The sequence below is a fragment of the Dendrobates tinctorius genome, unplaced genomic scaffold (genome assembly GCF_039654945.1).
Source record: "Dendrobates tinctorius isolate UK_male_01 unplaced genomic scaffold, ASM3965494v1 ptg000384l, whole genome shotgun sequence".
Classification (NCBI taxonomy): domain Eukaryota; kingdom Metazoa; phylum Chordata; class Amphibia; order Anura; family Dendrobatidae; genus Dendrobates; species Dendrobates tinctorius.
The window spans coordinates 3,186,999-3,201,789 of NW_027362050.1; the positions used below are offsets into that span (position 1 = coordinate 3,186,999).

Sequence of the window (14,791 nt, forward strand, 5' to 3'; positions counted from 1 at the left end):
GTCTAGGATATTTGCATCCATTGACATGAATTCTGTCTTGAGCTGCCAGCTTTAAGGACAGTTTTTCACATCTGACATTCATGGCGTGAGACCTTCCATGATGTCCAGACCGGACCCTGATTTTTTTTCTCATCAGACGCATAGCCCTATATAAGTTCGGTAACCAGTCCGCGGTCCATACTTGGACCATGAGTATTGGGTGTGTGAATCTAGACTTAGACCAGTAGAAGTTGCCACCCGAGTCTAGGATTTGTGCGCAGTAGTGATAAGTGAACATGCTCGAATAAAGTGTTATCAGAGCATGCTCTGGTGCAGAGACAGCGTCTTTGGCGTGCTTGAAAAATATGTTTGAGTCCCTACAGCTGCATGTCTCTCGGCTGTACGACAGTCACAACACATACATGGATTGTCTAACAAACAGGCACTCCCTGCATGTGTTGCGGCTGTCGAACAGTCACGAGACATGCAGCTGCAGGGAGTCGAACATATTTTTTGAGCCTGCCGAAGACACTCTGTTAGCAGACGAGCCTGCTCAGATAACACCTTATTCGAGCACATTCGCTCATCACTAGAGTTGAGCGACTTTGGTCGGATCGGGTTTCGTGAAACCCGAATGAAACAAAATAAGTTTCAGATGAAACTCGTCCGACTAGAGCAAAACAAAGTCGGAGTTTCGTCCGAAACCCGACCCCAATGCAAGTCAATGGGAAATAAAAGTCGGACGAAACTCCGACTTTTTTTGCTCTAGTCGGACGAGTTTCATCTGAAACTTATTTTGTTTCATTCGGGTTTCACGAAACCCGCTCCGACCAAAGTCGCTCAACTCTACTCATCACTAGTGAGCATCTTCGTGACCAATAAATAATGCCAGAATGTGCTTTTTTTTTACGTTTCATTCGTCTCTGATGTTACTGTTTTTTCTTTTCAGTCCAAACGCCGTGCGATGACAATAATGGTGGATGCTCCCATCTTTGCTTATTGTCGCCAAGGGATCCCTTTTACAGCTGTGCCTGTCCAACTGGGGTGCAGCTGATGGATGATGGAAAATCGTGCAAAACAGGTAAAATATTCATTATTTCTGTTTTCTAACGTCGTTATAAGACTGAATTTGTTTGCGTCCCTTCATTGTCGGCAATAAACTTGTCAAATGTTTCAGACGACGGTTCAGTCGGAAAATGTTTCTTATCTAAAATACTCCTAGAGGAGATAGGCTTTTATATATTATGGTGCAGGTCTGTTCAATATAGTATTTGAAGCAAGAGATGATCCATCAAAATTTTGGCTGTCTAAAATGTCAGATGTGGCCCCAGAACCAGAATCCCTCCAGTTGAGCTAAACTAATTTTTAAGACCATAGAAGCGCAATTAAAGCTGCCCAAACTACAGGAATTGGAGCCCGAAAGCACTGCAGCATTTCAGAAAAAACGGTTTGTAGGGAGAGGCCGCGCCGGCTGCCCCGTGCGCCGGCTGCCCCCCTGCCCCGACCTCTCCCATGTGTGTACAAAGCATGAAAGGTAAATCACTTGGGGGCCACCATCTGTCTAATCAGGTCTCTCTCTAGAGTAGGCCAGCAGCTTTTTAAAATGTATTTTCTCCTAAACATTCTAGCGTTTCAGTAAACCATGCTTGGCCGCAATCACACAGCCAGATTCTGATTCATGCTACCCACGGTTTGGGCATCATGAATGTAAAAAAAAAGAAAAAAAATTTCAACACAATTTCACTCCCCAAACCATTCATATGCGCATGTAGATTTTTTTTTTTATTTTCAATGCCAAGTCCAGAAATACCTTTACACGGCCGGTCCATTCCTCCATTACTGAGAAATCAGTGGTTGAATTAATATGTAAAAGGACGCTACAGAGCTATTGTAGATCTGATGCCTCTGTTACTCCAGCTCTACTCCTTGTCCAGGAAGAGGCGGCGCTGGGTGGAGACTGGAGCTGGTGTGACAGAGGCTTCAGATCTACCATAGCTCTTCAGCCTCATTTGTCTATCAATTCAAACACTGATTTCTCAGTAATGGAGGAACGGACCGGCCACGTAAAGGTATAACTGGACTTGCCTTTTAAAGAGCTGCATGGGCGTATAAATAATTTGGAGTGTGCAGTCCTGCTGAAAGGTTCCCTTTTAAAGTGTATAGGCAATTTTTATTTTTTATTTTTTCAGATAAATAAAGCATTGTTTGTTTAAAAAAAAAATCATCCACAGTAAACATGTTTTGGTTGTACTTTTTGTAGAATTGGCGCAATATTTGGGAGCACTTACCTAGTAAAGAACAACAAAATGTGTATTTTTGTCAGTGGTGTGAAAAGATGGATGACGCAGTTCATTGATTTGTCATTTACTGAGTTTTTTTTTTTTGACAACACTCGCTTTTTAGAGGTCTGTTTTTGGTATAGATATCCGTTTCCTTTCATTTATAACATAAATGTACGAAACGGCCTTCTAATCCGCCACATAGTATGGGCCCACAGAAAGAGGCCTGCAACTAGAACAAAGCCCTTCCCTAACTTCTCTATTCTCCGCTAGGTCAGAGGTCAGAAGATGACCCCAACCCATTAACGTACATGTCTGTGAGCAGTAAACATTTGCTTTAGAAATCAAACGGCTAATTTCTATGCCACGTCCGAGCGAGACTTCTTGATCAAGGCCATGGACGGCTCATTTACAAATGAACAGCTCCGTTGTGCAATGGGAATGGTTTGCAGTCATTTGTCAGTCTGTATAATTGCTCCAAAGCGGAGTTTTTTTGTTTTTTTTCCCCCTTTTTTCCATAGTTGTCCGTAGCTACCACCTTAGAATTTACGGGCCCAGGCGAACGTGTCAGAGTGGAGTTTTTTGTCTACCAAAATTTATGCATACCTTCTGTGAAGCAAATGCCTTTTCTTTGTTTTGTCCTCCCCCCCACACACCACCAATCTTTAAATTGGGCTACCGGAGTGACATTTTAAAAGAAAGCTTAACTTTTAGTTTACAGGCTGTACTTTTCTCACAGTCCCGGAGTAACATTCATTATATTCCTGGAACATCAGACCAGCCCCATGGGAACTGCTAAAATTGCTGTATAGACATCTTTCTCCAATTTTTAATGCACCGTTTTGTATCTGTGTTTTTCTCCGATTTTGTGATTTGAATAGTAGCTTTTTTTTTTTTTTTGTGCTGTTCATTTATTTTTAGAACTTTTTCTTTTATAACAAATTCTTTAAAAAATAAAAAAATATATATAAAAGTGTATTTTTTAGATTTTTTTTAAATTTTTTTATTGAAATATTCATATTGATTTAGTAATAAACAAAAAAAGGTTGTCATCAGCGGCACAGCTACAAACATGTTGGGTCACCTGTGTTTAAACGTTTAGACACGATCAATAGTAAATCGCTGTCACAGCGTAATTCTGGTTTCTAGAGTTGCTATACAATTTCCCGGAAAACCCCTACTTTACAGATCTCAAGATCATGATCAAAATGTCAATTCCCGCTGGGGAGATTTCGCGAGCTGCCGGTTTGTTCATTTGGAATTTGGTAACGAGCACTTAGCTTTGTAAAAACAAAAAAAGTAAAACAGAACCATATTAAAAAGGATATGTCAACAGATCATAAGTGGCCACCTTTCTCTTTTGCTTTTTTCCAGCTGTTTCCGAGATTATTCAGTTTTTTATATATTTTTAAAATCCACTGTATCGTTCCAGAGATATGGGCTTTTTACCAAGTATTTATGTAGCTAACAGAATCCTCAGGGGTGTGTCTTCAGGCTTCTTTGCTTATTTAGCCTGTGAAGCCACACCTCCTCGAAAAGACCATAAAAAAGTAGCACTAAATAAGCCCATATCTCTGGAACCAAATGACAGATTTAAATAAAGTCAAAAAGTGTATACTCAAGGAAACGGCGGTAATAAAGTAAGACAGAGCTCCAAAAAAACGAAAACTAGAATACTCAGAGGAAACAGGCAACCCAGTTGCATAATAATGTGAGACACTAAAGATTGGTCCAATGGGTCACAGTCAGAAAACCTACTCCAACCTAGCATGACAAAAATGGGAGCAAATGGGGTATCAAAGGTTTAAATAGTAATTTTAATCGACAATGTTTTGAAAGTAAACAATTAATGCAAAATGTGCTTAAAGACAGGTAGATGAATGACAACCATAGGTAAATCAACGTCGCCAATGATTCAGTATAATAACATATAGGTAATAGGAGCACAGAGCCAACCGTGGTACGTGTATTCTCAAGCTCAATGAGCACAATAAATATGTGGCTGGAGGGATTCATCTTACCAAGCTGAAGCAGAGAGACCAGACTGTCAAGCAAAACGAATAGTGGTACTCCTGACGCGCGTTTCGCGTACTTGAATGTTGCTTTTTCAAGGGAACAGTCTCCGTTTGCTCCTGTTTTTCTGATAGCGGAACAGCTGGGGAAAAAACCCAAAAGAATAAGTTAAGGTGAGAAAAAGGAAAAAAAACAAGTGAGGTGTTTATGCAGTGGATTTTTTCCCCTACCCACTCTTAGTGACTGGCATACATAATGGCTATCTACTTGACTCCGGTCGGGGTCTCAATCTTATTTAGGGCTCTAAAGAATATAGTGATGCTATTTAAGAACGGGAAAAACCTCTACATTAGGGAATCCCTAGTTGTGCCGCTTGTCCGGCTGCCACTCCTCCGTCCTCTTCAGGACCACAGTGTCGGTAACTGTCTGGGCTTCAGGTCTGTTACCTTATCTAAAGTATTATTCGATTCTGTAAATTTTGACCAGCAGTTTTCACAGATGGCTCGGTGCTGTATATGTACGGAGTGATTGAAATCTGAGCTGAAATCCATCTGATGCAAACACTTGGAATACTTTTTGTAAACAGGCCCCGGGCGAATGTGTCGTGTCTGGGAATGTGCGCCACTTCCTTCTACCAGATTGATTTGAGTTCTGCAAATAAAATATATATATTATATCACAAAGTGCTGAAACACAACCATAACTTCTGCATTACGTGTGAAGATCACGCTGCCTATTATCGAAAACTTTTTCCACTTTCACATGAATTTTGTTTGTTTTTACTATATAAGGCAGGGAGCCGTCCATCCGCTCTTAAGGGTCTACAAGTATTTCACGCAAATGTGTCATCAGAAAATGACATTTTTACCATTCACTGTTAAGTATTCTGCAGGGTCAGAATACGGTTAGCCAAGGCGTAATTGGGTTCGTGCCACCAAATGCGAAGAGACTTGCCTTGGTTTTTCCACTAATGAATTTGAGGGGTTTTTTTTTGTATTTTTCATTTTGTGCGGGAGAAAGCTAGGGGACCAAAAAATAACCTCCCAAAACAATAATTTTTTTTTTTTTTTTCTTTTTACTAGCAACATTGATTATATGTGATAAATAATGTGATGTTTTAAGTGTGAACATTTACAGATTTGACAGGGACTCTTCTTTTTTTTATTATCATTATTATTATTTTTTAATCGATTTTTATTTGTTTTCACTTCCCCTTTTAGACCTGAACCTGCAATCACTTGATCAGCATATTGTCTTTTTGTTGATATCTTTTTTAGGTTTCCATTTAAGGGTGATGTGATTAAAAATGACCTATTAATTTAAAGGGGTTGATTTAAAAAAAAAAAAAACCCAAGCAAACAGAAAAAAAACTTTGTACTCTCCTCCTGCGCCAGCTCTTTTCTGTGAGTGTCCAGGTACTCGCTTGACAATATTAGGCTGCAGCACTCACACTCCCCTTGTCCAATTTTCCTCGGAGGGGTAAGTGAGCGCTACAGCCCATCAGTGGCCGCTGATGGTCTGCAGCGCTCGTGTGATATAACAATGTCACGCGAGCACCAGGAGATCCGGCACCAATGTCAGTGGAACAATGCGGATTCAGGAGGCGAGTATAGGTATGTTACATTTTTCCTTATTTGCTGCAATTTTTGTGGGGTTTTCTGCACAAAGTGCTGGCATTATGCACATTTTTATGTGTAGTTTTCCATTGTGTTTTTCCACCTATTCACTTCAATGGGTGAAAATCTCAGCAAAAAAAAGGTTTAAAGAATTGACCCACTGAGTCTTGGCTAAAAATCAGCAGGACTCAAAATACATGATGGCATACTGCATATATTATACCATTTCATTTTTTTTGCAATTCTCACACTGACCGGTAAGCCAAATACTAGACTTTCACTTCCTGTTCGGTACTGAACTGGTGTAAATCACAGAACTGGAAGTGAGAGTCTAGTATTTGGCTTAGTGGTTAGTTTGAGAAATTGTAAGATATAGATCTATTTTTCTTTTGTTTTATACATCAATTTGCTCTTCGATTTGCGGGCACGTACTATTAGCATTGGTTTTAGGTTAGATGACTTGATAGTTTCCATATCCCTACTATTGTATCCTGTAGTGACGGCTTCACGAGAAAAACCACAGCTTCTGTAGTTTTATGAATGAAGCATTGAAAATAGCCTCATCCCTGGTCCTTGCTGATTTTCATTTGATGTCCCTTTCATGTTTTCCTTGTGTTTTCATGTGCCGTTTTAGGCTTGTGATCATTAAACACAAACTGCTTCCTTCCCAATAGTGTAGCCGTATATTTTATCTTTGAGATGTGCATTCTAATGAGAATATACATGAATATAGCCAGAATAATTGGAGACTACACCCCTGTTCCCACCCACGATGCAGACTATGACCTCTCGATAATGGATTTGGTGGACCTTAATCCAGTGAATTCTATTAGTGCCGTACACCTTGCTGCGCTTTTTTCAACGGCGGAAACGCATTGCGGAAAAAATCGCAGCATGCTCATTCTTTTGTGCGGAATCGCAAAGAATTGCCGCGATTCCGCACCCATAGGAATGCATGAGAATCGCTTACTTCCCGCATGTGGCTATGCCCACCATGCGGGAAGTTAAGTGTCTCATGTGCGGTTGGTACCCACGGTGTGGAGGGCACCATACCCCTGTAAAAAAAAAGAATAAAAAATAAAAAATCGGGGTATATTTACCTTCCGGCGTCCCGCGCTGCCATCCCGGTCCTCAGCGTTCCCAGTAATGCCTTGCGGCAAGGTCCTGTGATGACGTAGTCTTGCGAGATCGCTATAGCAACGCGAGACTACGTCATCACAGGTCTCGCAAGGCATTACTGGGAGCGCTGAGGCCCGGGATGGCAGCACGGGACGTCAGAAGGTAAATATACCCCGATTTTTTATTTTTTTATTCTTTTTTAACATTTTATCTTTTACTATTGATGCCACATAGGCGGCCTCAATAGTAAAAAGCTGCTCACACTTGTCAAACACTATGTTTGATGAGTGTGACCAACCTGTCAATCCATTTTCTAAGCGATGCTTCAAATCGCTTGGAAAGTGCTTGAGAAAATCGCAGTAAAATCGCAGGGAAAAAACCGCGCGATTTCTGGGAAGGAGTCCGGTTTTTAGTGTGCGTTTTAAAACACTACATGGGCACATAGACTTAATAAATTTAGCGCTTCTTCCGTGAACGAATGCAAGGAATATACGTTGCTAAGGGGTATATATTTTGATAAATTGGTCACATCCCCTTCATGGCTGAGCTCTAGTCACTGTTTAAAAAATTTAGGAGTGCTTGGTGGGGACTGGTGAAACTGAACATTGTCAAACAACTACGAGTTGCACGAAAATTTTTCAACATTCTAAACCGTTTTACACCTGAATTCCGGACAAAGCTGATGGATCAAGGCCTTTATATCTTCAGGTTTTCCCCTCATAGCTGACAGACAATTGTTGACTTCCCCTAGATGGAAGGGGCTGTACAATCAGCTTATCATCAAGTAGAGAGAGTCTACGCACAGATTCCCCAAAGGCCCCCCATACATATTAAATTATGGTCAGCCAAACCAGTTCTTTTTAGTAGGAGAGGCCAGATATCTAATTATATGGGCACCTCCCAACTTTCCCCCAACATCAGTTTTAATATAGGAACGGGCAGGTTCTATTCAAGAGTCTGATTCGTATGTCCTTAAGCTAGATAAGTGGCCGAAAGAAGAGTCTGGTGGAGGCTTAGATCTCGCTACCCATAGAGAACTCAATTGTCAGAAGACTTTGACACCTACGAGTTACTCGGTGTTGAAATTTGTTGGACTTGATGTGTTCACGATATTTTACAAAGTCCATTTGACACGGGCTAACCAGTTTGTTTCCCCTCCCCCCCCCTTCATAACTAGATTCCTCATTTTATTGAACAGATCAATAATAGTCATCATATTTTTGTTATAATGTCTCCTGCAGTTCCCGTCCCTTTTAGTAATGTTGTCCCTAACCAATTGGTTATTTTATCGAAATTCTGCCTGTGCTTCTTTTAGGAGCTGATGATGTCCTGCTGCTTGCAAGAAGGACCGATCTGCGGAGGATCTCTCTAGACATGCCAGATTTCACAGATATCGTGCTCCAGATCGATGATATAAGGCACGCCATTGCCATCGACTATGACCCAGTAGAAGGATACATCTATTGGACTGATGACGAGGTTCGAGCAATCCGTCGCGCCTATCTGGATGGTTCTGGAGCACAGACGTTGGTGACCACCGAGATAAAGCATCCAGATGGAATAGCTGTTGACTGGGTGGCCCGGAATCTTTACTGGACGGACACAGGGACTGACCGCATTGAAGTGACCCGTCTTAATGGAACCTCTAGGAAAATCTTAATATCTGAAAATCTAGATGAACCAAGAGCCATTGTACTAAATCCACTAACTGGGTGAGTTTTTTTTTTTTTGAGGTAAGACCAACTTGTTTTTGCTATATATTGTTACTTATCCCTAAAGGTACTTGTCTGCTCAATCAATACCGGTGTTTTGCACACCAGTCTTTGATCTAGGATCTGCTGGAATAAGATGCTCCAAATTTGCTAAGGGCTTCTTCATGAATTTAGAGCATCCTTCAACTACCATGTGCCAGTGTTAGGAATATATTCCATTTGTGGACGCAAAAGTGGTCTCAGTTATGGTGAATTTGTGGGGCCGCTCTTTAACACATCCATTTCCACTTTTCAAAAAGTTGGCAATGGCTAAAAAAAAAAAAAAAAAGTTAAATTTTTGCACAGCTATGAGTTACGCAACCTTTCAAACAGCGTTAAGCCCAATTTCTGGAGCAAAACTGGTGGATCGGCACCTAGACATTTTTCTTTCTTTTTTCTTCCCACAACTGTGTATGTAATTTCTGATCACAGTAATATGTTTTGTATTTTTGTTTTAGTTATATGTACTGGACGGATTGGGGTGGAAAACCAAAGATTGAGTCTGCTTACTTGGATGGGACAGAGAGGGTTGTTCTGGTTAATTCGTCTTTGGGTTGGCCTAATGGATTGGCTTTGGATCTTCAAGACGGAAAACTTTACTGGGGTGATGCCAAGACGGACAAAATAGAGGTGAGTAATACTTGGCGTTTTTATTAGATTCTGGTGTTTTACATTGGTTCTCAATGGTGAATAGCTTTTTTACAAATGTTTAGATTGATGTAATAATGAGATTATTCTGGCGTCTCTGCCATGCATTTTGTTAGCGGAATCTCATATTGTGTGTGAAGCATCTATGATTCGGGACCATGGTGAACTATGTACTGTGGCGTACGATGATATTTAGAAATGTGTACTTGCACTGCTTGCCTAATCGCGTTCCTTTCTAAAATAAAGGGGTTGTTGTTCTTGGACAAAAAATGTAAGAAAAATTCATCTGTGCTTACCTCGTGGACTGATGGAGCGCCTCTACTCTGAGCTATATGTGCCCCACCGGTCTCTGGACAAAAACATTGGCATGTGACCGCTGCAGTCAATCAGCGGCTCAAAAATTTTGTTTGAGCGGAAGAACATGGTTTGTCAGGAGACCGACGGGAGACACATAATCAAGAGCAGAGATAAGCACAGATTATTATATACACGTAGGTATCCAATCCTTCTATCCTTGGAGAAATATATATCCCTCACAACCTCTCCATACTCGTGCACGCTGGGTTCGGCTGACCATGCTTGTGATCACTGTAGGAAGCACATTTTGGCAGCATCTCCCCAAGGATAGAAGGAATGGATAGATAACCTCCAACTGTTGATCCTTGTATCTCCCGATATCTGAAGTTGAGTGAGACTTGGGGAGGCCATTCCACCCCATACATTGCCATAATCGCCGGGTTCAGGCAATATACACAGTACAGACCAAAAGTTTGGACACACCTCATTCAAAGAGTTTTCTTTATTTTCATGACTCTGAAAATTGTAGATTCACTCTGAAGGCATCAAAACTATGAATTACCACATGTGGAATTATATAATTAACAAAAAAGTGTGAAACAACTGAAAATATGTCTTATATTCTAGGTTCTTCAAAGTAGCCACCTTTTGCTTTGATTACCGCTTTGCACACTCTTGGCATTCTCTTGATGAGCTTCAAGAGGTAGTGACTGGAAATGGTTTTCACTTCACAGGTCTGCCCTGTCAGATTTAATAAGTGGGATTTCTTGCCTTATAAATGGGGTTGGGACCATCAGTTGTGTTGTGCAGAAGTCTAGTGGATACACAGCTGATAGTCCTACTGAACAGACTGTTAGAATTTGTTTTATGGCAAGAAAAAAGCAGCTGAGTAAAGAAAAACGAGTGGCCATCATTACTTTAAGAAATGAAGGTCAATCCGAAAAATTGGGAGAACTTTGAAAGTGTCCCCAAGTGCAGTGGCAAAAACCATCAAGCGCTACAAAGAAACTGGCTCACATGAGGACCGCCCCAGGAAAGGAAGACCAAGAGTCACCTCTGCTGCGGAGGATAAGTTCATCCGAGTCACCAGCCTCAGAAATCGCAGGTTAACAGCAGCTCAGATTAGAGACCAGGTCAATGCCACACAGAGTTCTAGCAGCAGACACATCTCTACAACAACTGTTAAGAGGAGACTTTGTGCAGCAGGCCTTCATGGTAAAATAGCTGCTAGGAAACCACTACTAAGGACAGGCCACAAGCAGAAGAGACTTGTTTGGGCTAAAGAACACAAGGAATGGACATTAGACCAGTGGAAATCTGTGCTTTGGTCTGATGAGTCCGAATATGAGATCTTTGGTTCCAACGACCGTGTCTTTGTGCAACGCAGAAAAGGTGAACGGATGGACTCTACATGCCTGGTTCCCACCGTGAAGCATGAAGGAGGAGGAGGTGTGATGGTGTGGGGGTGCTTTGTTGGTGACACTGTTGGGGATTTATTCAAAATTGAAGGCATACTGAACCAGCATGGCTACCACAGCATCTTGCAGCGGCATGCTATTCCATCCGGTTTGTGTTTAGTTGGACTATCATTTATTTTTCAACAGGACAATGACCCCAAACTCGCCTCCAGGCTGTGTAAGGGCTATTTGACCAAGAGTGAGAGTGATGAGGTGCTACGCCAGATGACCTGGCCTCCACAGTCACCAGACCTGAACCCAATCGAGATGGTTTGGGGTGAGCTGGACAGCAGAGTGAAGGCAAAAGGGCCAACAAGTGCTAAGCATCTCTGGAAACTCCTTCAAGACTGTTGGAAGACCATTTCTGGTGACTACCTCTTGAAGCTCATCAAGAGAATGCCAAGAGTGTGCAAAGCAGTAATCAATGCAAAAGATGGCTACTTTGAAGAACCTAGAATATATGGCATATTTTCAGTTGTTTCACACTTTTTTGTTAATTATATAATTCCACATGTGGTAATTCATAGTTTTGATGCCTTCAGAGTGAATCTACAATTTTCAGAGTCATGAAAATATATATATATATATATTTTGTTCTGCTGTATATCCAGAGACCATCTGATGCATCACAGACCTTCGATCCCCGATCATTCGCTGCCTTCAGACGTATTTGCTTTAAAATGGCCAAGAAGGAATTGCAGCCATATTATAGGATTTAACGTTCACCTGGTCCATATTCGGTCACTCTTTAACCCAAGATGCAGGTGTAACTATGTATGTGAATAATAGAATTGTAATTTTGATAATGACTAAATAAGGAGCAGACGCCGGAATACTTGGGATAAGTATGTGACTATATATTATGGATGAGAATATGGATATATGGGATTTTTGAGGTTGTGGCGCTAAGGACTAAGTCTGGCAATAGCGACATTTTCTCCTCCATATAGACTTCTGAGCTGAGCTGTGCGGCCGGACCGTGAGGACTATGTGCTGCTATGTGTAACATTTCACGTCTCGTAGCCAGCAGCTGCATCTACAGCATGTAAGCCGGAGCACAAAGGGCTCAGTCACTGCGCTCCAGCCTATGGAGCCATTTGGCAACGCTCGTCAAACGTTTGCGTGACAGCAGCCTATAGGACTTTTTTTTTTTTTTCTTCCTGTAAATTTGGCACCCTGTGGTAACATTGTTCCGGGGCCTCTAAATGTCTTTGCTTGTCTGCTTGGCAGGCACTTGGGGAAAATGAGTCCGCTTCTTCGACATATGGTTTTTCCGCTTTTGTGAGGGAAGATTTATAGATCTGTATGTTAATTGGCCGAGATTCATGGTCAGTGAAATTCTGTGTGAGAACAAGTCTCGTCAGGGAGAAGAGCAATATCACGTCTGGGCTTTCAGGTTCTTTAATGGACGCACTGTAGATTAGTGGGGGATTACAAGAATCAAGCAGAGAGGGAAGCGGAGAGCTTGCCACAAGCACGCGCGGGACATCCCTGCCGTATTGTGTGTGAGGTTATTAACCCATATGTCGAGAACAGCAGGATCCATCGTCTCCTCCGGAGGCTAGATCCCGGTACTGAGGAGCCTAGTCCGTGCCCTGTTATGGGGGATGGGTGCTTGGACCACTTCTCTTAGCTCTGTCATGTTCGTTATTTATTAGATTTGTATTATCAAAGGTGAATATTTTGTTTGTCCACTAAATGAAAAAAAAAAAATTGAAAACAAAACCGCGCAGTTACTCACTGGGACACATCCATTCCTTTCTGCCACCGCCGGTGTTCTCCTGAATTTTTCCTGGCTTCCTCTTCTGGTCAGGTGTCCACTCTTATATTTCCATAAGCATGTAAATAAACCAAACACTAGGAGACTAGCAGCAGCATGGAAAATCGGCAGGAGTTCAGTAGGTCGAAGTGGTGGTGTTTGTCGAAGTGGTGGTGTTTGTCGAAGTGGTGGTGTTTGTCGAAGTGGTGGTGTTTGTCGAAGTGGTGGTGTTTGTCGAAGTGGTGGTGTGTGTCGAAGTGGTGGTGTGTGTCGAAGTGGTGGCGGTGGTGTTTGTCGAAGCGGTGGCGTGTGTCGAAGTGGTGGTGATTGTCGAAGCGGTGGCGTGTGTCGAAGTGGTGGCGTGTGTCGAAGTGGTGGTGATTGTCGAAGTGGTGGTGGTGTTTGTCGAAGTGGTGGCGTGTGTTGTGGTGGTGGTGTTTTTTGTGGGAGGTGGAAGGAGTTGTTTTTTAAAGGTTGTCGCTGTCCTTTTGACTTTGATTTTGATGTATTTTTTTAAGTAATGAACAACCCATTTCAATTTTTATAAAATAATAAATGTATATGTGTGTGTGTGTATATATGTATGTGTACATCTACTCTGAACATCAGCTCAAATGGTTTTGGTCAAGGCAAGATGGACTGCCTGCACACTGAGGTGTCAGGTTACAGCTCCTTTTATTATACTATATGGAAAGGAAAGAGGAAGGGTGTAAGCTAGATGAGCATTCCGCACAGTGAGAGGCCAGGCAGACACGGGCAAACCTTCGTGCGGCTTTTAGCAAAAGTGATTAATTTTCGTGCTGGATTCACATCCACACAGCTTAGTATTGCTGTAAAATGTTCTCTGTGCTGCAGAGAAACAAGAGCTGGAATCCCTTATACATACCTCTGTGCACTGTGAATAAGGAACAATAAGCTCTTAAGCTTTAAAGGGGTTGTCAACTCCTGGACCCCAATTTTAAATAAAGACATGGATATTCGTTTCCCACAGCGGCACTTCCTGCAATGTCGGCACCACAGTGGCTTTCTATTAATGTACACAGCTGCCAATCAGTGGTGTGGGTGGGGACATACACAGCTCAGCATTCTGAGCTCTGCTAGATCTGCAGCAGAGAAAACAGGGATTGTATTAAAATGACAGCATGCAACCCATCAAGTGACACATCACTGGAATCAGGGTCTCTGCCCCCTACATCATGCTGCTCTCAGATTACATAGCAAAAACCTACTGACTTATTCACTTTATTACGCGCTAGGAGATTTTATGCTCACATTCTGTCTTTATTATATTTTAGTGGTTTAATATGTGAGCATACTGAATGTTGTGGATGGTTTCGCAATTTTGAGCTCAGGGACAATTTTTTCCATATGCAAGTAACTACTACATCAATAACCACTGATGCATGATTTGGTGATAATCCCTCTATTACACCGTTAGGTGGGGTATTCATTCACATTGTGAACTTTTAGCATTTTTATTTTTTTATATTTCCCTTACCAAAAATAGTAAACTTAGTACGACGGAGTTCTCTGAGTTTAGTACGAGGTTGTTTGGAGCCTCTTTCCTCTAACTATAAAGTTGTTTCATCACGCAACCCTTGTACCATATCCGCCCTGCACAAGACCCCTAGCAAGAGACATCAGGAAAAGTTTACATTGGCTGCTCTTCTACAGAGGCCACAAAGGGGGAAATGTAGCCATCCAGATGAACGTAACATGGATGGACTAGGTCGGTCCACCGCGGGAAGATCCAACTGCTTGTTTACAATTCTCAACCTTTGACCTAACTGGGCATCCGGATAGGGGGGTTAGAGTTGAGGAAATCATTTTAAGGGCACTGTGTGTAACAAGATTTTGCAATTTTTGTTATGCC

The 14,791-nt window shown here is 41.9% G+C and overlaps 1 protein-coding gene across 1 annotated transcript in view; it reads left to right on the forward strand.

The window, feature by feature from the left end:
- LRP5 (LDL receptor related protein 5) overlaps nt 1-14,791 on the forward strand; it is a 149,096-nt gene that overhangs the window by 66,511 nt on the left and 67,794 nt on the right. Inside the window, exons 5-7 of the mRNA XM_073563223.1 lie at nt 929-1,060; nt 8,322-8,718; nt 9,216-9,387. Coding sequence (XP_073419324.1) covers nt 929-1,060; nt 8,322-8,718; nt 9,216-9,387 — 701 coding nt within the window. The remainder of the gene's footprint in view (nt 1-928; nt 1,061-8,321; nt 8,719-9,215; nt 9,388-14,791) is intronic.